General features: G+C 41.7%; 1 protein-coding gene across 1 annotated transcript; it reads right to left on the minus strand.

The window, feature by feature from the left end:
* Nucleotides 1–17,322: 17,322 nt before the first annotated feature.
* On the minus strand, nt 17,323–20,238 carry LOC308290928 (uncharacterized protein; the record flags this gene model as incomplete). Its single annotated transcript, XM_080732844.1, has 4 exons — nt 20,115–20,238; nt 19,537–19,700; nt 18,042–18,164; nt 17,323–17,451 (listed from the first exon to the last, which is right to left on the minus strand). Exons 1-4 carry the CDS (start codon nt 20,212–20,214, stop codon nt 17,323–17,325), a joined length of 516 nt encoding a protein of 171 aa, XP_080588970.1. The 5' UTR covers nt 20,215–20,238.
* Nucleotides 20,239–25,987: the final 5,749 nt, after the last annotated feature.

Here is a 25,987-nt window from a genome sequence, read left to right on the forward strand (position 1 = left end):
CATGAATTTTCACTTTTTCTATTTTAAATCCTTTTTTTGGGGTCCCACTGGCACCTTCTATCCTCACAAAGTCCTATTTCTGACCATTGTGTCTTTCTCTGTTTTTGGGAAGGCAGAGTTGAAAAGCTTTCCACGGGTTCTCAGAAGCACTGTTCTGAGAGTTGATCCGTGTGACGTCACACGGATCCCCCCCCCCCCCCCCCCCCCGCCCTTCGGGTAAAAACCAGAGCTACTGTTGTAAACCCAGCCCCTCATTTGTTTCTAATTTGCTTAGCCTCCACCTCCATCTGCAGCTGGCTTACTGTTCTGGGGCCGCCATTACTGCTCACTCAGTGCTCTCTCACTCTGCCTCCCTGTATAGTAGACAGAGTCATTTCCTTCTTTTATTCTATCAACATTTTTGCTATGAACATGTCCAAGGAGAAGTCTTAACGTTCCTGGATTGCACTATAAATGTGACGTTATAGACTGCGAGGACCCAAGCTTCGTCCCTTCTAACAAGGAAACAAAAGACTATTTTTAATGGCAATGGTCCTGTGGTTGTGAAGAAAACCCTACCATTTAATTTTGGACAGTTACCTTTCCCACAAACCACAAACCAGCCCCGGCCCGCGGGCGAGCTCCGGAGCTCAGCTCGCCGCAGTGGCCGAGTGGGTGCTCGCCGCAGAGCGAGCCGCGGTGGCCGGGTGGGTGCTCGCCACGGGGCGAGCTCCGGAGCTCGCCGCGGTGGCCGGGTGGGTGCTCGCCGCCGAGCTTGCCGCGGTGGCCGGGTGGGTGCGGAGCTCCGCAGCCAGACGGAGGTCCACCGTCTCGGGCTGCGCGAGCAGGGCGAGTGCCCCGGAGCCCGCGGTCAAAAAGTTTGGGAACCCGGCTAGAGTGAGCTAAAACACCCTGGTCCTCCCTTCACTATCCCCGGCTATAGAGAGCTTAAACACGCCGCCTCTTCTATCACTGTCCCCGGTTAGAGGGAGCTGGCCACTCCCTTCACTATCTCCGGCTAGAAAGAGCTCCACACCCGCCTCTCCTCTCACTATCCCCGGCAACAGAGGGCACACACACCCCCGGTCTTCCCTTCACTGTCCCCGGCTATAGTGGGCTAAAACACCCCGCCTCTCCCCTCACTGTCCCCGGCTACACAGGGCCGCTGCTGCCCGCTGCGCTGCGGATGAAAACGCTCCAGACAGGAGGAAGAGGAGCGGGTAAGCGACCAGACCGAGCGACCAGACACCGGAGCTCGCGGTCAAAAAGTTTGGGAACCACTGTTCTATACTAGGCTATGATGTCCTTGGTTCATTATCGCCAAAATAAACATTGTTCTACCGTGAGTGATACGTAGTATGCAGTGAAGAATATAGCTCAGCCATCGCCGATTCTGAACGTACTTTACTATTAAATGGATGCTTCCCTCTGTTTCCCAAACACTGGGTCGGGACCCATTTGTGAGTCGCGGAGACAGTTTTATGGTTTATGGGCTGTTATATTTCATACATTTTTATACATTATACATAAATACAATGCGGGTGGGGTTGATTGTCTAATGTAGATTAACGTTCTCTAATGTCTGGTCTAGCAACGGTCGCCCTGTGTCATTTGACAGTAGGCTTATATCATACAACATAGGCCTACAGTAGGCTATAATCAGAGCTGCAACATTATCCTATTTTTGTATTGGCCCAATATTAACATTATTTGTTGTCAACGTTGGGTCCGGGGAGGAGTGGAGAGGAGAGGAGGGGAGGGGGAGGGTGGAAAAACCCCACTAGATGCGCCCCTGAGCAAACAAAGGCCGTTTTGGTATTGCAGCTGGAGAGCCTCATTATAGTAGAGCTAGAAGAAACTATAAGGAATGGTCAGAGTGTTTGTTGGGGGTTAAGACCTGTCTAAGACTCAATTTTGAGCATATATTTATACAAAAAATATAGTTTTAAAAGCATGGTGTAGGCCCTTTAAAGCACATGCCAATTCCAGGTCTGATATCAGAATGGGTTCATTCTCTACCAATCAGTGCAAACTCTTGAAGAGACTTTTTAGGACGGAGGAGACTCACATCGATGACACTCCCACAAATTCCGAGCCCTTAAAGGAAGTTGAATTTGTCTGAGGTGTACACGTCACAAGTGGGAGCACTTGGGCTGAGGGGGACCTGAAAAGTTGGGAGGTCATCCGGCTCAGGGGCAGAATGCATGGTGTAGCTGGGACCTTCGTCATGCATACCTGGATCCTGTGCATCCTGAGAATCAAAACATAAATAGAGCTTCACGATTACAGCAAAAACTATATTCCTGATTATTTGGGGCCATACTGAGATCACGATTATCAGTAAAAATGACAATCTTTTTAAACAAAATTTGGGTCATGGGTTTTGGTTTTATCTCTACTTATATTGCTTAATCTTCTTTTCCGACAGTATGACAGTATTAGACAGACCTTTTTATTTAAAATAACAACATGCAACAACTAACAAGAGAGAGTGACCCAAGGATTTGAGGTAAAGACTTCCATTTAAAGTGCAGGTGTCCATTCATAACAACAGATATCCCTCTTAGATTGAGTGTTAAGTGAGATGGGAAGGTTAAGGAGAGGGAATGATAGGACAATGAAAGAGAAGAAGCTGTTTACCTTTAGCCGTTTACATTTACTGAATGCTGGGTGCTGAACCTGGTCATAGCTGGGAGGGCAACGGTCCTCTGAAGTCAAAGTAATAGTTGGCTGGCTGGGAGGTTGATGTTGCATAATTTCCTAGCAAACAAGAACACAGGAATTTTAGTTTTTTACAAAGTCAGGAGTAAAAACTAAATGAACAGAGAGAAATCCCATGTTAAACTTTGACCGGGGTCCAGATATAGTGTTAAGAAGAATGCATGCACAATCTTTGTCACTGGACAACAGTCAAAAAAGAATAAAGTCTGCACACTGGTTCCTGGCTACTTTTTCCCCCCCTTTTTTTTATTGCTGTTCAACGTTTGGTTCTCTCAATCTTGACGAGAGATCAGCAAAAGCTCTAATCCATATAAAGCTAGAAAAGAATTAATATCTTTGTTGTTTTACATGCAGGCCAGGTGTTGGAAAGTAAATCAAGTGCAGTGTTCACTTTAACATAAAAGTATACCTCCTCTATCTGGTTGGAAGCCGGACGTGGTTCTGTAGATCCCATCCAGCCACAGCAACAGCACAGACAAATCAGCAGAAATATGAAGGCGAAAGTCAGCTTCGCCTTCAACCCTAACACAGGCTCGGCTAGAGTGGGGAGTGAACCATGACATAAATCACTTTTTGGCATGTGTGTTCTTTTGAATTATTCCTTGGATTGTGTTATGAGCTAAGTTCAAAACAACCTACTGAACACATATTGTCTAACATTTATATTGATACTTAAAGCTGCATTATGTAACCTTCCTGGTCTACCCTGAATTTGAACCAGATTCTCGTGTACGAGTGCTGAAATGTTTTACCACAGAGCTAATACTGTAGCTGCTGGCTCTGGGGAGAAATAGACCTACCCTTAGGTCAGAATTTGTGTCAAACTAGAAACAGGATTGTGTCAAAAGTCATGTTCAACCTAGACGCAGGATCTAACGTCTCAATAAAAGAGCCGGGAGTCCAAATACAACCAGTAAAAGTTATATTGTATTAACATACCCTTAGATAATATCACCAGCACTGACTTAGTCCTTTTAGGATTTCTTGTTTATTTAGTCAAAAACCCCAGCAGCAGATACAACAGACGTTTTCATGAAAACAATTGGACACACTTCATTTACATTGTTAGTTGTTTTGTCATTGGCAAGCAAATCAAGCATTTAAATTAAAGCAATTAAATATAGATTGATTTGAAATGTCTAACTGTGGCCTAGGCTGGACAGTGTCGCGGGTTCGACTCCCGTTCCCAATGACCTTTGCTGAGTGACTCATTACCCATCTCTCGATCTCTCCCCATTGTCCGTCTCCTGTGTATCTATTTACTATCAATAAAGTCCAAAAAAAAACAAAAAAACAATATAACTTAAAAAAAAAAGTCTAACTGCCATAGTCCTTGGCTTGGAGGAAAGGTTGTTTAACGGAGGGAAATTCAAATGTCCATGACTTGCACAGTTATGTTTGTTCATACAATAGTATGAACAGAACTTAAACAAACACAAAGTCTTCAAGCTATAAACAGGAAAATGGGGCCCGTCCAAGGAACAAAAAAAATGGGGTCTTCAACATACCAATTTGTGGCACATCCTCCAGACACTTTTCAAAGTGGGACGACGTGCATTCTGCTGCCTGGATGGTGTTACCATCCACAGTGACAGAGAGCAGGGAGCAGCAGGACATGGAGAGACACTGAGAGGCAGGGGTCATGGAAAAGCTATAAATGTACAGTGGCAAAAACTGCCTGTCTCCCACCCAAGTCCATAAAAGAGGTGAGGCGGTTTCTGTTATGGTGGCTGGCTGGCACCACTGATTTACCCCTTCTTTCATGGACAACCTACCTGACTGAGTCTCAGTGGAGTCACACTTACATATAACGGTCAGCTCCAGGGTCAGAAACAGGTAGCCCTCCGCGTCAAAGGCTTGGTACGTCCCAGAGTCCTCATACTGAACATTCTTGAGGGTCACCACAAAGGGCATTACATTAACGCGGTCCGACGTTGGCATGCCTTTCTTCACCAGTTTTATTATGTTTTGTGGCTGGTCCTTTGGGTGGAATATAAGATCATACGTTCTGACAAAGTACTTAAATGTTATTATGACGTCCTGGCTGTCGGTGACTTTCCTGGTCACTGGAAGATAAAAGATATGTTACAAATTATTAACATTCTCTGTTTTAGTCAAACCGGACAAACCCTACAAGTATCATCGACCTTGCCCGCAAGTGAGAAACTCAGTGAGTAATAATGTTCAAGCACATCCGCTTACAAAGTAACACATATAGTTTTTTCTATATGGATTCACCTGCCATGTTATGAAATTGACCTCTTTAATTAAAGGACCTTTATATAGTAGCTATGTTTGTATTCATTGGAATGAGGATATTTAAAGTACGGTAACTATATGGTTTGGTGTTCCTTACGAGGACTTTGGCCATCATCTGCAACACTATCATTCTGATGCCGTTCTTGAGAGTGCGGTTGGGATATGTTTACAGGTGTCTAAGCAGCATGACAGGTGCTCCTACTTTCAGTTTCAGGTTATGGTCAGGGATTCCAGAAGTCGTCTGTGAATTTAGGAAATCTATAGTTACAGATTCTTTCTTATTGTCCTCCAATATCAGCAGAAAAGTACATAATTCTTGGACGTATTAGGCATGAAAGTTTTGCAAAATGTTAAGATTATTCATCACATAGGTCTATTGAAGGTAGCCTGTGATATCACATGAAGCATTCTCGCCTTTAGGGAGTCTTACTGGTAATAAGGTTATATTATGATGTCACGTGAAGCATGACGATATTGTGATGTCACGGTCCAGTTGAGACCAGCGTCCTCACTTCCCACATTGACACACCAATGGTGGCAGGCTGACACCGACCCACTCATCGGAGCCAATGTGGGGTTCAGTGTCTTGCCCAAGGACACTTCAATAAGTGGACAGGAGGAGCCAGGATTCGAACCGCCAACCCACAGATCACAAGGGGTGAGGAGGTTTCTGTTGTGGTGGCTGGCTAGTACCACTGATTTACCCCTTCTTTCATGGACAACGTAACTGACTGAGTCTCAGTGGAGTCACACTTACATTTAACGGTCAGCTCCAGGGTTAGAAACAGGTTTCCCTCTGCGTCAAAGGCTTGGTATGTCCCAGAGTCATAATACTGGACATTCTTGAGGGTCACCCCATCAGGCTTTACATTAGCAACAACACGATTCGACAATGGCACGCTTTTCTTCACCAGTTCTGTTATGCTTTGTGGCTGGTCCTTTGGGTGAAATGTAAGATCATATGTTCTGGCAAAGTGCTCAGATGTTATGTTGACGTCCTGGCTGTCGTTGACATTCCTGGTTTCATTCTTCCCTGAAAGATAAAAGATATGTTACAAATTAACATTCTCTGTTTTAGTCAAACTGGCCAAATATGTATTGTTCAAGTGAACTCTGACACCCCATAAGTATCATCAACCAGCCCACAAGTGAGAAACTCAGTGATTATGAGTAATAATGTTCAATCACAACCGTTTACAAAGTAACACATTTTTACACATTTTTACTATATGGATTCACCTGCCATGTAATGAAATTGACCTCTATAAAGGACCTATATAGTAGCTAGGTTTTGGTATTCACTGGAACGAGGATCTTTAAAGCAACTGATCTTTAAAGTAACTAACTATATGATTTGGTGTTCCTAATAGGACATTTACAACTAGTAAGACACCTGAGGGTGGAATGCGACCTCAGGGTGACATGCGACCTCGCCCTAACTAGTAAGACACCTGAGGGTGGAATGCGACCTCAGGGTGACATGCGACCTCGACCTAAAGGGCGAGGTCGTGCCAATTCTTGACTATCTGGCCAACCACAGCGTTTCTCTGACGATTCTAGTTAGTGTGGTTGCCAGGGCAACCACATTATTACTCTGGGGAATTTTGCAGTTTTTACAATTCTTAGTCTCATTGACTTGAATGGGAAACTCCATATATAGTGAGTAACTTTTAGTGATGTAAGAGTAAGGTAACTTTTTAGGCAACCACACTCGCAATTTCCCAAATTGCAATTTCTCTAGTTGTTATCATTCTGGGGGGAGTTTGTTCATGTTTTTGTGAGGGTATCCTAGGAGACAGAACATGCAAACTCCACACAGAAAGGCCCTATCGCCAACCCCACCTAGGGTGTGAGCGATAGGGCCTAAACATGGAGATGTGGAGAACACTATATATGGAGATAGTCCAGTCCATCATGTCATATGGGACTACCGTCATAGACAGTAGCCATTGTTAGGCCGGAGTCAATGGCTGTCTGTCTGACTGTCTGTACAGGAAGTGATGTCACATGACATACTTTTTATGCCCATATATGAGTCATTCTGTACCACATCTCCATGTTTAGGCCAAACAGGTTCGCTCCATTTCTCCATGTATACTGTAGGTCCAAATGACCAACGTCGAGCTTGACAAGGAGGATACCGCACATTGTACCTCATCCACCCTTTCTTCTCTCTCCTTTTGGTATCTTTATCCTCCTCCTCCTTTTTTTCTTTTTTATTCTTCTCTTTTTTTCACAGCCACCCCCATATTTACTTTAGAAAATATATATTAAATTCTAAGAACGTTTCGAGTACCAGTTTGATACAAGAGCGAATAAGCGCTACACTTCTGGAATCCTGTGTGTCGACTTAAAGTCGGATCCAGGCCTAATAACTTTATCTAACCGGCCCCCTTGCCACCTCCTTTTCTTTTCTGAGACACACTGTACCTCATCCACCCTTTCTTCTCTCTCCTTTTGGTATCTTTATCCTCCTCCTCCTTTTTTTGTCTTTCTTAGTCTTGTGTAGCCTTCTCTTTTGGCTACTGTCTATGACGGTAGTCCCATATGACATGATGGACTGGACTATCTCCATATAGTGTTATCCACATTTCGTGTAGCCGCCCCTTACAGGAAGTGATGTCACAACTCGCTGACATCACACTGACATCACAGAGGTTACGGAAGGAAGGAAGGAAGGACACTCAAGCGACACGGTTTTTCAGAGTATATGCGACCTTCGGTCGCAATAACTCTATGGTGTGGTTTACAGCAACTCTTTCTGGTGTCTGATATAAGACTCAGTGTTGTGATTACCTTGCACAAAGACCTGGAACTTATAGATTAGCCTGCCATCTTCTCGCCGGACCACATACATGCCCTCGTCTTTTTGGGTTGCTCTCAATTTCCGGACGCACCAAATCTCTCCTTCCTTGTTCTTCCAAGACAGTCCAATGAAATCAAGGGTACTCCATTTGATGCCATTTTCAGCCTTAACAAACCAATGGCAGTCCAAGTCTCTTCCAGTACTACACCTTGTAGTGAGGAGACTGTTAGAGCTCCAGAGCTCGATCCCCTTTGAGGCGTCGTTGGCGGGGTAGAATAACAAGCGGGTGGGTGCCACTGTAACTTTGAAGTCCAGCTGATCACCGTAGTTCACCCACCTTGTGTCTGTGCATTCTGTGGAGTGCAAGGAACATCAGCGTACCACATTGATAGAGTGAAAAATATGTATTCATCACTCTGATATAGAAGATATATTTCAGTTGTTTGTGCTTGTGCATATTAGGGAGACAGCATGCCTCTATACTGGGTATCCGTTTGGTTACAATGTCTGTGCTTTTCAGGCTGTTATCAATATTGTTTTGGTAGAAGGTCTCACAGAACGCCATAATATCAAGTTGTTTACAGTCACTGCAACCCTGGTTGCCTCGGAAATGAAGCACATTGATATGTCGACTGACGTCTTGATGTAAAGAGGTCAGCCACAACCTGCTATATAAAACCTGGATAATGAAGGAAGAATGGATCTGGAATCATGCTTTTTCAATGCTTGTAACATCTCTTTCCTGGAGTAAACCCATTCCAGATGTTTCCCCTGTTTATTGATGTAAATAATTGTTTCACTGTCGGATAGATATGGGGTAATCAATTTTAAGCTATCACACATGATTCTTGCTACATTCATATTGGAGGAAAGGTGGACTCACTGGCATTTACATCCTGTGCACTAAAAAGGGTCAAATGTCAATATTGAAATGCAACTTCTTTTATTTTTTTCGACATTTGTCTTTAATGTTGTACATGTTCAGTCTTCACTTGCTATTTAGGGTAAATACATTATCTTGAATTAGTTACACTGAACCTCCTAAGTCCTGACACTTACAGTAGATATCCACTGTTTCATATAGGTCGGAGAGGTGTTATCATCCAGTGCGTATAGAACCCTGGGAGATAGATTGCTGGGGTGGAAGGGCAACACGACTTGCCGTGCTATTCATACGAGTTGGTGGTGCCCGGGACCCAATAACATGTGGTCGAAAGGCGAGTATTCTACCGACCGAGCTCCCTAGACACTATTGCTATTACATTGCTATTAACATACATTTTACAATACCCCTCAAAAGGGATGCAATTCCACAGTCATCTGGTCCGAGACTGAGACCTTCAAGCTGTGGTCTTGACTTCTATTGGCTCAATTAACAGTAAGGATGTTACTTTATGCCTACCTGTAACACTGAGTCTTAGGAAGGTAACGGTTTGGCGGTTTGATCCGGACTGTAATTTGTATACTCCAACATCCTCTTCTGTTACATCTTCAAAAACAAGTGAGCCCTCATCCCACAAACAACCACGCTTCTGGACACACATGCACGAGCACACACACGCACGCACGCACGCACGCACGCACACACACACACACACACACACACACACACACACACACACACACACACACACACACAAAAGTGTGAGTATAAAATACATATACTATGTTTAAATAAAGAGAAGGAGATTAATTAAGAACATCCATTGGTAGAAAGTAACTTGGTATCCATTGGTAGAAAGTACAAGTACTCAACTACTGTAATTACTGTAAGTACAACTTTCTGGTACTTTACTTCACTGGAGTAGGCCTATTACCAATTCTCTATACTTTTACTCTTACTCCAGATATACGTGTGTATATATATATATAGATATACGTGTATGAGTGTGTATATATATATATATATATATATATATATATATATATATATATATACATTATATATATACACACACACACACACACACACACACACACACACACACACACACACACACACACACACACACACACACACACACACAGTATCCATCCATCCATCTTCAATCGCTTATCCGGAATCGGGTCGCGGGGGTAACAGTTCCAACCGAGACCTCCAGATTTCCTTATCCCGAGCAACTTCCTCCACTCCCTCAGGGAGTATACCGTGGCGTTCCCAAGCCAGTTTGGAGATATATCCCTCCATCTGGTCTTTGGTCTGCCACAGGGTCTTCTCCCAGTGGGACGCGCATCGAGGACCTTCCTAGGAAGGCGCTCGGGGGGCATCCGTACTAGATGCCCGAACCACCTAAGCTGACTCCTTTCCAAGTGTAGGAGCAGCGGTTCTACTCCAAGTCTCTCTCGGGTGACTGACCTTCTCACCCTATCTCTAAGGGAGATACCAGCCACCCGTCTGAGGAAACCCATTTTGTCCGATTGCACCCGCAACCTTATACTTTCGGTCATGACCCACACTTCATGACCGAACGATTGCTCAGTATATATATATATATATATATATATATATATATATATATATATATATATATATATATATATATATTGTGTAGAAGTGGAGTAGAAGTAACACTTGTATATATGTGTATACTTTTGTATATATTATTGTATTGTGATACTTACCGTTCGGCGTTCATATATCTCGATTGATTTATGTGAAGAATAGCTTGGAACAAACCACACCTTGTGTATCACGTCCCACGTACCCCATTTTCTTACTCTCATAACATGAGTAGAGCCATAACAGACCGTTGTAATTCTTTGATTAAACTTTTCAAACACTAAAGAAAGAAAGAAAGAAAGAAAGAAAGAAAGAAAGAAAGAAAGAAAGAAAGAAAGAAAGAAAAGACATACCTGTAACAATTTAGTAAACAATTCCTAATATGCATTATGCAAATTTACTGTGGGAAATGGGACAGATCCATGTTGATGACATGACTTTAGAGATAGTGTGTACCGATTTGTGTGATTTTAGGGCAAAAATTGTAGGAGCAGTGTCCAAAAATGTGTTTGAAAGAAATTGGCCTGATAGTGGCGCTATATGGGACAGATGCATGTTGATGACATGAGTGTAGACCTACTGTGTACCGATTTGTGTGATTTTAGGGCAAAAATTGTAGGAGCTGTGTCCAAAAATGTGCTTTGCAAAAATAGGCCTCATGGTGGCGCTAGAAGAGAGCCATGTGAGAATTGAGGTTGGAGGTTTGACAGGCAAGGAGTGTGTGTGCAAAGTTTGGCATGGATAGGGGCAACGGTGGCGGAGAGTAGTGGAAAAGTGTGATGTGTGACGTGACTGACAGACTGACGGACAGCCGGTGGAGGTTTTGATAGTAACTGCCTCAACAAATAATACATAATATAATTGAGGATATTTGATTAATGCAATCTTGAAATGTAATATCCAGTTCTCCCCCTGACTGTACCATATCTCTATCCACTTTACTTACCTTCGGACGTCATTGGGACATCATCAACAACAGTAGCACCCACAAAAACCCATGTAAGTGTGGCCTAGAGAGAGATAGACAGTAGTTAGTCAGTGTGAGAGAGAGAGAGAGAGAGAGAGAGAGAGAGAGAGAGAGAGAGAGAGAGAGAGAGAGAGAGAGAGAGAGACTGACTAGATGCACAAATGCATGAGTCCTGCAGCTGCACACTGTGCAGGGGACTGGGACCTAGGGGGCCCTCAGAGTTACTACAGGGGGGCCCCCTCCAATTGTTATTAGCAAAGATAATTTGAAGAAACAAAAAAAATATATAGGCTATATGTATTTGTGCCTTAAGATTAAGGCCCTCTACAACTACATTTTTAATTAAAAATAACTTAAAATTGTATTTATTTTCACTCCCATTATGGTCCAGCCCTATGGAATGTTATTAGGCTAGCATGGGCTAACTAAAAAACAAATGTATTCTTCCTAGGTTAACATAAGCACCAAAACAATATTTTAAATACTTTTTTATTTGCACATGCATTCCAAAGTTTCCTCAGGACTGGATCAGAGTTTTCCACTGCTCTGGGCTGGACGGGGTCATGCTCAAGCTCCCTCAGCCCTATGTTCCCTCACTGAGGTTAGGGTTTGGGTTAGGGTTAGGTATAGTCTGGACCACACATGGACAAATGTCATCATCAACTTGCGAGAGTTGTCCCTTGAGCGAAAGATGAACTGTCTATTACTGAAATAAATACAATATTTAAGGTGTTTTTAGTTTTTAATTTTCAATTTTCGTTATAGGTAGAGGGCAATTGTAATGCATTAAGATAAAGGAAGATTAGCCAGGGATCCTTTTAACAAAGAGGTCCTTGAAAAACATCCCAATTCTACTAGTGAAAATCCCATTCTGTCACTGGAAGTTGTATTGAAGAAACCTGGGACTAACAAATGCAAATCAGCTCAAGATGCTACATTCATGTACACTCCCATCCCATATGACTGAAAGGTCGGAAGCTCACAGAACTATTACATCATTCTTAATAGTCTGCTGTCCATCCAGCTTGCATGCCTTATGTATTTAGGCTATCTCGTGCTACAGTGACAAGCTGACAAGATCCTCATCCTCATACTCACGATTTGAAGAATTAATGTCTTCTTGTACATGTTGTGCTGCTGGCAGTGGCAAGTGGCAAACGTCTCTGTGTTGTGCGGAAGTCTGTGACCTGTCAGGTTGTGTGACTCTAGATGTCGCTGTTTTGCAGTCATCAGTCCATTCATGCTCATGGTGGCGATTGATTGATTGATTGATTGATTGATTGATTGATTGAATACTTTATTAGACGTTTGCATAGGAAAAGCACAGCACAGGACAGTACAATTCAGTTAAAAGGTCAACTAGGATTTAAACCCAAGAAAGCTCAATGGCTGGTTTACATTGGGGTCCCTTCCTTTTGTAGGCTACTCAGAGAATGTTTATTTTGATCACAGTCATTGGTGGTAGACTCCTTGTCAAATATTTCTCAACTTTCTCAGTCAACAGCACCACAATAGAAACAAACCCTTGGGCGTTTTGTGTTCTCCTTTAAGCACCATTAATCGTACCATTGTAGCCTACTATTTGCAAATTGTTAATAAAGTATTAATCAATCAATCATGATTGATTGATAAAGTACTGGAGTAGCATACTTGCTAGCTACTCAGCTACATGGTGGAGAAAATGAATAACTTAATTATAATTAGGTCTACTTAAAATAATAATTGTTAAAAACATAATTATTAAAAGTATTGAAGGAAGGTATACCCGAAAATGTTAAGTTGGTAGGCCTACCTTTTTGTATTTTTAAAGGTTGAAGGTTGCAGAGATTGAAAATAGGCCTATATTTTATAATTGTGCGGAAAGATAACAAAAATAGACAATAGCTATGGGTCTGTCTATATTGTAAATCGTTGTTGTTCACAGTCAAATTATCTTGTACATATTTTTAATTAAAACCTGTAAAATGCATCTGCATGCTGACATCACGGATACTACACTCTGCCCAACGGGCACTCCAACATTACTTCTGAGACGCCTACATTCAATCTCTTAGACACTGTGCACACGTGCACACCCCCTGTGCAGAGGACTAGTTCATTTTGATTTTACCATTGCTGTGATGTTATTTGTTATGGTTAGAGGGTATATACATTATACAGACTACATTATTATACATATATACGTTTTGGTTTCATTATACTGCGTATTGTGTAAATACTGGTTAATTATATGCCATAGGCATACATAAAGCACATGGTCTGCCCGTGGCATAGATAGAACTAGTAACTAGGCCCCCTTTTGTTTAAATAAAACTCAGTTTAAAGGCATATTTCTGCTGGCATGTGACTTTTTTGTGGGAAATTATATTTCATACACAGCAGATTTACATTCTCAAAAAAACTTTTCTCCAGGGGTAATAAATGTAATTGGATCAAATTACTGCCATGGCATGTAATTCTACAAATTACGCTTTCAAAGTAATTGACCCAACATTGATTGTCAGCGTTTTAAAATCTGTGACCTATCGATTTGTGTGACTGCACATACAGGGGCGCAGGAGGCATTTTAAAAGTGAAGGGGATACATCTGGGAGGTATGTGCGCGCGCATAGCGCGCGCGAAAAATTTTGGGGTATCCCCCCCACTTTTGGTGATATCCCCCCCACTTTTGCCCCGAGGAGGGGGGGGACATATCCCCTCCACTTGAGCTGAATTACACAGTTGTTTTACGCAGATTTCAAGGCATTTTTTTTTCTTGTTACTGTATCCCCCCCCCCCCCCCCCACAGTAACAAGAGGAAACGTAACTTAAAATGTGTTGACAAACGAAATTGCATTTCCATTATGCATCTGTTCAAAGGTACTTACATTGTTGCTTGATTTAAAGAACGACGTTATCGTTTTTTGGTTTTTTGACTGAGAATGATGTGAGACTAGCCTACACACACCAGCAGCAGGTCCAGCACCTGCAATGACGGTCTCCTTCTGCCACTGCCTGCCTGCTTGTCACTATCGCGTTGCATTAATTAAACTCATTCAGAACAGCTGAGCTGAGCTGACTGCACTGCACTGGTGGGACTGTGCCTCTAGAGGGCAGTAATACGCCTTGAAATGAGAACTACTCAGGGCCCAATTAAGAAGGCGGTAATTAACGCCCGTGCTAAGGAGATACCGACTGCCGACGATCGCGTTTGACGCATGAATAACGCTCAGCAGCTGATTATGTGATTTGCGATGATCGTAATTGTGCGCTCACCACGTGAAAAATTATTCATGGGTGTGTTTTCATGGAAACGTGTGAGGAAACCGATGGCATGACTGCTGTAGGTACATTCACCAATCAGAAGCTTGTCCGTCATTCCATTTAACTGGCATAAAACCAGAGGATGGGGGGGCTAATGCTTATTCACATATCACAGTGATATCATGCTTGTAAATATCTCACACTCAATAAGGTCTGTTTTATTAGAACCGACATTGTTTGCGTATAGAGAAAAAAAGGCGAGAAAGAGAGAGAGAGAGAGAGAGAGAGAGAGAGAGAGAGAGAGAGAGAGAGAAGGCTATATTAATATAATACTTTTTTTTGTCACGTCCACATATCTATTTGTCTCTCTCATCTCATGCCAGCGTGTCAGTGTGACATAGGCTGGCCTTGTTGAGTGAACAATGGACGCATAGTGGCCTATTAATTAATAGGCTACGGAACGGCGGCCTCCTGCCAAAAAAAAGGGAATCTGATGGAACCAGTAGCCTAATTAAACGAAATAAAACATATCCCACCTGATTTAGTTTGATATTGAGTACAGTAATAATAAATACATTTCATTTATTATTTAGAAATTTACATTTGTAAAATTAGACCAAAAATGACAGAGATGTAAAAGAATAGGGCTGTTTAATTACTTAATTCAGCGCCTAGGTAATGGCAGCCAGACGGCTGCTGCATGTCCTTGAACTGTAGCACATAGGCCTACTGTACATGTGTGTGTCCGAAAAAAACATATTTAGACTTAAAAGCTGTCAACATGCCATGTATAGCCTATAGTGCTTCGAGAGCTTTTTTTCTTTTCTTATTTGGCTAAATTGGCATGACGCATCGCGATCAGCGATCACGCATCTATATGAAGCAAAGCAAAACTGCAGATTGATTCCTCATAGATCGGGCAATTATGAAGCGATTTTAAAAATTTAAAGAGCTCCTGAACACTGGAGGGGATATCCCCCCCACCCAAAAAAAGTGGAGGTGTTAATCCCCCCCGTCCCCCCCTACCCCCTGCGCGCATGTGCACATAGGTCGACAAGGCATTTTGCTAAAGACAGTCGCACCTCCTGTCGCTAAATGTTACACGGTTGTCCTAAAAGGGACGTATACCGGCATACAAAATAGAGATCTCCATAAATGGTCATAAAAGGGACACACTCACACAGACTTTGGGAGTTTTGGTTCTGTACAGATCCGACAGATTTACCCATCAGCACCCTATGGTTCTCTCTGTAATACACAAGTAGAAGCAACACACAATGAAGAGTGGCAGTTATAAATGCCTTTATTGATCACTTAGTCTATAGGATACATGTTCTCATATAGTGAACATAGAGAATTCAGTGCAGACAAATGTCACATTCATGCTAAATAAATATAAAAACTGGCACGATTGGTATGTTCACAGAGAAACAACAGAGGCACATAAATACAGAATATATATTTCATACTTCACACTGCATACTATTGTATACTTCCAGTGCTTCATACAGTATACGAACTGAGGCTTTGATTGATTGATTTATTGATTGAAGACATTAGAAGTTTGCATAGAAAAAAGTACAGTTTCATGACGGTACAGTTACTGGACAACTGGGCACTTGTACAACTAACTGGGCACTTGGGCCATGTGGGCACTTGAGAGGTGGGCACCTGGACAACTGGGCACTTCGGACATGTGGGCACTTCGGACATGTGGGCACCTGGACAACTCGGCACTAGGTCCATGTGGGCACTTGGAGAGGTGGGCACCTGGACAACTGGGCACTAAGGACATGTGGGCACTTGGAGAGGCAGGCACGTGTACAACTGGGCACTATTAGGGACATGTGGGCACTTGGAGAGGTGGGCACCTGGACAACTGGGCACTTGGGACATGTGGGCACTTGTAGAGGCGGGCACCTGGACTAATGGGCACTAGGGACATGTGGGCACCTGGACAACTGGGCACTATGGACATGTGGGCACCTGGACAACTGGTACTAGGGACATGTGGGCACTTGGAGAGGTGGTCACCTGGACAACTGGACACTAGGGACATGTGGGCAAGTGTGCAAGGACTGACTGGAGATACAGATCTCCAATCCATATATGGGCATATCAGTTGGATCACTGCTGCAACGTAGCCAATCTAGATGTGAGCAGCCCGTACCGTAGGGGTGTGAACTTCTAGTTATTTGAAACTTTGTCCATGTTTAATTACATTTTTTTTTACATCAGTGCAAACTCTTGAAGAGACTTTTTTAGGACGGAGGAGACTCACATCGATGACACTCCCACAAACCCTTAAAGGAAGTTGAGTTTGGGTGCGTTCAGTGTAGTGAGTGCAGTGGGCGTGACGTTGTAAAGTGCGTTCAGTGTGGCTTATTTACGAACGACCAGTTGAGAGGCAGCTGTGTGCTTTTTCACTCTGAACTCTGAAGGTAAACTTTCTGAAAAGCAGCAGTAGCTAACTTAACGTTGATATTGAAAGGAGATGTAATTCATAACATTGGCATACCTGCTGTTAGTTTACACGTTGATGCGTGTGAAACTATCAAGCCCAAACGACCAAATAAGCTGCAAATGCTGCATTTTGCGGTAATTTCCTCCATTGTTCACAGCTGAGAAGCGCTCGAGACATGGCCATGAAAACCAACCAATCAAAACACCGCACTGACGCACCACACTGCCAAACACCATCTTCTGAGTAGGGTCGGTGAGTGCATGCACTCAGCACACCGGTGCGCCGCGCACTGGATTTCCGAACGACAACGCACCAAGTGCACCGAATAAACGAACGACAACATGGCACAGCAGTGCGTTGAGTGCGCATTTCCGAACGCACCCCTAGTCTGAGGTGTACACGTCACAAGTGGGAGCACTTGGGCTGAGGGGGACCTGAACGTTTAGGAAGTCCTCCAGCTCAGGGGCAGAAGGCATGGTGTAGCTGGGACCTTCGTCATCCAGACCTGGATCCTGTACAGAGAATTTTTAAATATAAATAGAGCTACACGATTACAGCAAAAACGTCCTGATTATTTGGGGCCATACTGAGATCACGATTATCAATAAAAATGCAAAACTTAAAAAATAAAAAATCTGGGTCATGGGTTTTGGTTTTATTATTTTGAAGAAGAAAAATACTCTACTTATTTTACTGTACTAGCAAAAGAATAAGGTTTTCCTTTTCCAACAGTATGACTGTCTGACAATATTGAACAAACCTTTTTCTTTTAAATAACATGCAAGAAGAGAGAGTGACCCAAGGATTTGAGGTAAAAAAAAATCCTTGGTGCATTCATATGTCCCTCTTAGATTGAGTGTTAAGTGAGATGGGAAGGTTAAAGGCCCACTTCACCTTTTTTTGCATCATATGATACAAAATGCATCACTAGTCATGCTGAAATACTAAAATATCTCAAAACACAGATTGTACACCAAAAATAACTGTGTTTGTGTTGATCGTGTCCCAAACAACAATAAAATAAGATCTGGTTGTCCCATAGGTGAAGTGGGACTTTAAGGAGAGGGAATGATAGGACAATGAAAGAGAAGAAGCTGTTTACCTCACTGAATGCTGAATGCACAACTTGGTCATAGCTGGGAGGGACACAGTCATCATAGCTGGGAGGGTAAAAGTCATCTGAGGTCAAAGTTGACAATCTGGGAGAATGATGCAGCATCAATTCCTAGCAAACAAGAACACACACAGTTTGACCATTTTTGTTTTTACAAAGCTACAAGTCAAGCCGTGATCAGTTTGACCTTAATGCGTAAAACCATAATGAACAGATAGAGAGAAATAAACTTTGACCGGGGTCCTAATCAAAAGTCCAAAAAAAGAACAACAGTCAAAAAAAGAATAAAGTCTGCACACAGGTTCCCGGCTACACTTTTTTTTTTAAAATTGCTGTTCAACATTTGGTTCTCTCAATCTTGACGAGAGATCAGCAAAGCTTTAATCCATACAAAGCTAGAAAATAATTAATATTTTTGCTGTTTTTCATCAGAGTGGGGGGCCACATTAGTTATTAAAACACCCAAGGGACGACTATATCTCCTGACAAAATGTACTTTCGGGCGGACCATAACAAAGTCACATAGGCCTACATATGCATCGCAATTACACCTATCATCATCAATATTTAATATCAATGGTCTTTTGTCAGGTGTGTGCTCTGAACAAAACACAAATAAAACAAACACAAACTGACCAAATGTAATCAGATGTGCAAGGTAAAAAAAAAACACCAATAAAATAGCCTTTCTTCAGAATGAGACAACAGGGAAGGAGTCCTGACAAATTATTCTTGTTTGGTGGTGCTGGTGGCCGTGGCGGGCCATTTATAGCACTGGTTCTCCCAAATTATTTTGGGGGATCTCCAGATGATTAACTTAACCCATTTAGGCCTAACCTATAGTTAGGCCTAAATCAGAAATTAGCCTACAAAAACAAATATGCTGCTACATACTGTACATGTACTGTAAGCCCCTCCCATACCGTACCCGGCCTGAATGGGTTAATGTGCAACATTGTTTTCTCTCTCAACAGTAAACAAACCAACATGAAGTTTAAGTTTATAGAAGGTATCTGCACATTTCTAAAGTGAACATTTTAGGACTTTTTACTACCTCTAAATTGACAAATGAAACATTGGTCAAATTGTCAAATATTAGAGGCAGAAATTGTAAATATAGCAGGTCTACATGCTCACAACGCACCGCGATGCGAGGCGTTGTGAGCATGTAGATCTGCTATTTTCACAACAGAAGTGTTAACAAAATGTAAGTCCTCAACTCTTAGTGCTCGTCAGGTCGGCGGTCCCCAATTAAAATATGATTATTTTGGGGGTCACGGCCTGAAAACGTTGAGAACCACTGGTTTATGGTATAATTCAGGAATGAAGCGATGGGTCGTATAAGATGTGTTATCAGGCCACATTTGGCCCCCTGGCTGCACATTGGACACCCCTGTTTTACATGCAGGCCAGACTGCATTACATGTCAGAGACAACATCAGAAATCAAACACAGTCCTGTTCACTTTAACATAAAAGTATACCTCCTCTATCTGGTTGGAACCCGGAGGTGGTTCTGGAGGTGGTTCTGCATCCATCCGACTTTTCAACTGAGATCCGATACAGCCACAACAGCAACAGCAAAACAACATGGCAGCGAAAGCAAGCATCACAGCCCACCATAACCAAGGCTTGGTAACGTTGGTTACTGAGTGGGGAGAGAAACATGAGATAAATCACTTTTCTGTATGTTCTTTAAAATTAATGCTTGGATTGTGTTATGAGCTAACAGCAAAACAACATGCTGAACACAGATCATCGAACATTTATATTGATACTTAAAGCTGCACTATGTAACTTTCCTGTTCTACCCCAGATTTGTGTTGATTATTATTTTTTAACCAGAGCTAATAGCTGCTTGCTCTGGGGAGAAATAGAAGTTTGACCCTTAGATCAGAATTTGTGTCGAACTAGAAACAGGATCATGTCAAAGGATATGTTCAACCATATCAAACAGTATCTAAATGTCTCAATAAAAGAGCAGGGATTCCAAATACAACCACCCCAACTGTAAGAGTTATATTGTATTAACATACTCTTAGAAAATATCACCAGCACTCACTTGGTCCTTTTAGGATTTCTTGTTTATTTAGCCAAAAGCCCCAGCACCAGATACGATGGACGTTTCGGCCAGCTGCCTTCCTCTGCGCGAATCTTAACATACTCTACCATTGGACAAAATAGCATTTTGTTCAGTAATGAAAATTACATAATACAGCTTTAATGACAGGAAAACAATTGGACACACATCATTCACATTGTTAGTCGGTTTTGTCATTGGCAAGCATTGAGCATTTAAAAATGCAAATCACTGTAAATTGGTTTGAATGGTCTAGCCGCCATAGTCCTTGGAGATAAGATTGTTTAACAGAGGGAAATATGTAAATAAACTGTATAAACGGTCAATAAAGTAATCAATCAATCAATCAATCAATCAATAAAAGTAGTGGAGTAGCCTACTTGCTTAAAAAAAAAGAAGTAAGCTACATACATTAAATGATGGTAAGTAAGTATGAACATACTATAGTATGAACCAAGCCCCCAGAACCACGGTAGAACGTTGAAGCACTTTCCAAAGTGGGACGATGTGCATTCTGCTGCTGCCTGGATGGTGTTACCATCCAGTGAGCAGGGAGCAGCAGGACATGGAGACAATCAGGGGCTCATGACTGCCTGTCTCCGACCAAGTCCATAAAAGAGGTAAGGAGGTTTCTGTTATGGTGGCTGGCTGGCACCACTGAGTTACTCCTTCTTTCATGGACAACCTACCTGACTGAGTCTCAGTGGAGTCACACTTACATATAACGGTCAGCTCCAGTGACAGAAACAGGTAGCCCTCCGCATCAAAGGCTTGGTACGTCCCAGAGTGATCATACTGGACTTTCTTGAGGGTCAACTCATTGGGCATTACATTAACGCGGTCCGATAAAACCACGCCTTTCTTCACCAGTTCTGTTATGCTCTGTGGCTGGTCCTTTGGGTGGAATGTAAGATCATACATCCTGACATATCGCACAAACCATATGTCGACGTCCTGGCTGGCATTGACCGTCCTGGATTTATTTTGCACTGGAACGCAAAAGAAATGTTACAAATTAACATTCTCTGGTTTGGTCAAACTGGCCAAACGTGTGAACTTTGATATCAGGAATATTTATGTGAAGCCATGTTTTGGATATTGAAGGCGTAAAGGTGTGTACCTGGGACTAGTGCCCGACACAGGTTCAATCGAACCTAATGGTCAGAATATAGAGCTATTCTAGAAAAAAAAGATTACTGTGTGTGTGTGTGTGTGTGTGTGTGTGTGTGTGTGTGTGTGTGTGTGAGTGTGAGTGTGAGAGAGAGAAGTTTAGTATAATTGACTGTGTATCTAAAACTAACTATTGGTTTGGTGTTCCTTACAAGGGCATTTACAATAACTCTATGGTGTGGTGTTCTTTGGAACAAAGAATTTTACAGCAACTCTTCCTGGTGTCTGACATAAGACACAGTGTTGTGATTACCTACCTTGCACAAAGACCTGGAACTTATAGATCAGCCTGCTGCGTTCTCCCCGGACCACATACATGCCCTGGTCTTTTTGCGTTGCCATAGATTTCCAGAAGTAGTAGACGCCATCTTTGGGCATAACAAACCAACGGCACTCATAGTCCGTATGTTGACACCGGCATTCAAAGCGCGCCCACATAGGCTCACACCACACTTCACTTTTGGGGGGCTTGTTAGAGCTCCAGAGCTCGATCCCCTTTGAGGTGTCATTGGCGGGGTAGAACATCAAGAGGGTGGGTGCCACTGTCACGTTGAAGGCCAGATGATCACTGTAGCTCACCCTCATTGTATCTGTGTGTTCTATGGAGTGCAAAGAACATCAGCATACCACATGATTCTTGCTACATTGGAGGAAAGGTGGACTCAGTGATATTTAATTAGCCCTATTCACAGCCCGCCCACTCAGCAACTTCCTGGTGCTGAAGTCACGTTTTGAATGGTAAAACCCTGCTAAAAGCCCATAGAGTTAACACAGAAATCGCAAATTTAATGCAATTTCCGAATAGTACAGTATAAAATACGGCTAGCATGATCAAGAACACAAGATAGTAAAAGGCAAAAAGCATTATAATCTACTTTGCCGTTCGAAATAATGATTTGTTGGCTTTAAGTCCAGCGATTTCGGTGTTATTTTACCCTTCTAAACTGACGTCAGCACCAGGAAGTTGCTGAGAAATTTGCTGAGTGGGCGGGCCGTGAATAGGGCTTATTACTGTTCACTTTAAAGGACAACTTTACTTTTTTACAAGAAGCCAGGGTTCATATTTTAGATATATCCATCCATATATTTTAGATAAAATGCTTTAAGGCATTTTGTCAATGCTGGTCTCAGAGCACCATAAATTATATGCATAGAACAATGTTCAATTTCTGCTTGGGGGCATGCATGCAAATCAAAATCGTTAAAATCACTAAAACGATAGAAAAAAGTAAATGAAAACATTTTAACACTCATCTTTTATTTGCTCTAATGACTTGTATTTTTTTTTACAAAATTGTAAAAAAAAAAGAAAAAAAAGAATTGTCCTTTAAAAATAAATGTTGATATTGAAATGCAACTTTTTTTTATTGACATTTGTCTTTAATGTAGTACATTATTCAGTATTCTTCACTCGCCATTTGGAGCAAATCTTGAATCAGTTACACTGACACACTGACACTTAGATATCCACTATTTCATATACATACTGTAAGTAATAAGTAGTAAGTAATAAGTATACCGTAAGTAGTAAGTAAGTAGGTCAGAGATGCGGTATCTGAGACCTTCAAGCTGTGGTCTTGACTGAAATGGAACAATCCACACTTTTTTTACTATCTCCACCCAAGTATACTTTTACATAGTAGTCATAACAGACCTTTACATTTATTTGATTTTCTTTTTCTTTTTTTACACTGGAAAGAAAGAAAGAAAGAAAGAAAGAAAGAAAGAAAGAAAGAAAGAAAGACAAACAAATCCTATGCACTAATGCAAATTTACTGTGGTAGCATATGGGTTAGGCTGTAAAGCAGAAGCAGTGGAATCATGTGTAATTAAACCAAATACATATAGGCCTAATATAATTAAGGATTAATTAAAAAGAGACCCAGTTCTCACCCAGAGAACTATGTACCATAAGGTCGCTACACACGTACATTACTTACCTCTGATAGGTGAATGAACATCCCCAACAACAGCACCCACAAAAACCCATGTAAGTGTGGCCTAGGGAGAGAGACAATCAATCAGTAGAAGACAAAAGTCTCAGAGTTACTACTACAGGTGGCCGCCAAGTGGGTGGGTGATAGGAATGTCATATAGACCAATTTCTCAAAGCGCGCCAGGGATTCGAACCCAGGTCTCCCACGTGGAAGTCTATAACACTCCGTATTTTATGTCAGAATCTCAATGCTTTTCCTCATGCTTTCCCAGAATGGACCACTTTGCTTGAACTTGGCAAAGTCGGATGGCTTGACTCCAGTTTGCTAGAGGCTAGGCTAAATACATACCGGTAACTCTTAATAGTCTGCTATTCATGATCCATCTTACAGAATTATGTATAGATAGGATATATCGTACAGTGACAAGCTGACAAGATCACGATCCTAATACTCACGATTTGAAGAATGGATGTCTGGTACATTTTGTGCTGGGAATTTGTGGTAATCAAAACATAGGTCTATGTGTTGTGCCGAAATCCATGACCTGTCAAGTTGTGTGACTCCAGATGTCGCTGTTTTGCAGTCATCAGATCAGTCCATTCACATGCACGAAGTGGCGAGAGAGTGACTCTTTTGATTGATTGATTGATTGATTGATTGATTGATTGATTGATTGATTGATTGACTGACTGAAGTATTTATTATAAGTTTGCATACAAAGGTACAGTTTCAAGACAGTACAGTTCTAGCCTAAAGTCATAACACCTGTAGAGGTCGCTAATATTAATAATAATAATAATAATATTATTATGATTTATGGCTAGTACAGTTCACTGGTACAAGGTAAACTAAATGGAAACTCAATAGTTATAGACAAAAACAACAATGCAAAAAAATGTATTTACACAAAGATGGGTCAGGGAGGCTAAGGTTAGGCTGGGTTAAAGTTACCAATCATTGGTGGACGAAGTAGGCCCACTCAACCTCAGTACTTGAATCAAACTAGTACAGATATTCCTTGTCAAATACCAGTATTCATGTCTCAACTTCCTCAGTCAACAGGACCACAATGGAAACAAGCCCTTAGGGCTTAGGGCGTTTTGGTATTATAGGCCCTGCTATAATACCACTGTAAATTTGCAAACTGTCAATAAAGTATTCAATCAATCAATCAATCAATCAATCAATCAATCAATCAATCAATGTAGTGGAGTATTAGGCCTACTTAAAAGTAGGCTACATACATCAAATGATGACAAGTAATAATGTTTTTTTTTTATTTATTTTTTTATTGATTGAAGTATTTAGGCTATTAGAAGTTTGCATAGGAAAAGGTACAGTTTCATCATGACAGTACAGTTCACTGGAACAAAAAGTAAGCACATGACTTATTTAAATTTAGATCCTTTTTTGAAGCTACTGGGAAATTTCGAGTAAACCTGTCCAACACTCCATGGCAATATTTACTAGTACTAGTGATTTAAATATTCTTGTATACATTTAAGGTAACCGGTAGTCGCCGGGAATCCTTCTCGCTGATGTGTTAGGAATACTCACACATAACATAATTAGGCTACAATATGTAATGTAAATAAATAATGGCTATTGTAGAAATGTACAATATCTAGGTCTAAATTGCAAATGGTTGTTGTCTACAGTAAAATGTATTCATAACAACAAAACTATAAAATGAAATGCATTGCCAGTGCTTTACCCAAATCTGTGACCAGTTGATTTGTGTGACTGGCTGCCCATATGTCGACCAGGCATTTTGCTAAAGACAGTCTCACAGTCTCACCTTCTGTCGCAAAATCCTAAATGTTACACGGTTGGCATAAAAGGGACATAGGGCCTATACCAAAAGACAAATAGAGATCTCCATATGGGCATAAAAGGGGCACAGACATACTGACACACTCACACAGACTTTGGTATTTCCGGTTCTGTACAGCAGGGGTTTTCAAAGTGGGTGACAGGGCACCCTGGGGTGCCGCGACGGCAGTCCAGGGGTGCCGCGAGATCATTTGATAATATTTGGAATTCAATTGGACACTTGAAAAAATATTTAGTATCATTTTAAACATGAAGTACAAAGTTATTTTCAGTCAGTTCTAACCAAAATGGCTATTATCTTAACGTTTTCCTTGCAACATAATCACTAAAATATCGTCACTGTCGGGCAGAAACATTGTATCTCCAAGTTTCAAATGTGTACGTCTTTTGGTAAAGCAAAGCCCTGCTTCATAATACAAGACTCTCGCACAAAACTAGTGAAAACAGCCGATCTACAAGCACATACCGGTAACACCTCACGATGCGAGGCGCTGTGTGCTTGTAGATCTGCCGTTTTCACTAGTTTAGTAGATTTTATAGATGATAAATACAAAACGAACGGTTTTGCACACACAAGGTTTCCACCCGACAACGACGATATGCTATAAATATTAGGTGCTGGGAGTGAAAATTATAATGTAGGGGTGCCTCGGATTAAAACAAATATTTATGGGGTGCCCTGAGACAAAAAAGTTTGGGAACCCCTGCTGTACAGATCCGACAGATTACCCATCATGCCCCCCTGGTTCTCTGTAATACACAAGTAGAAGCAACACGCAAAGAAGGGTGGCAGGCACTTATTCATACCTTTATTGATCACATAGTCTACACATGTTCAGTGAACATAGAACTCTAAATAAATATAAAAACAGGCACTATTGGTGTGCTATGTTCAGGGACAAATAACAGAGGCAC

Source organism: Nannobrachium achirus, assembly GCF_963921795.1.
Source record: "Nannobrachium achirus genome assembly, chromosome: 9".
In the NCBI taxonomy this organism is placed as follows: Eukaryota; Metazoa; Chordata; class Actinopteri; order Myctophiformes; family Myctophidae; genus Nannobrachium; species Nannobrachium achirus.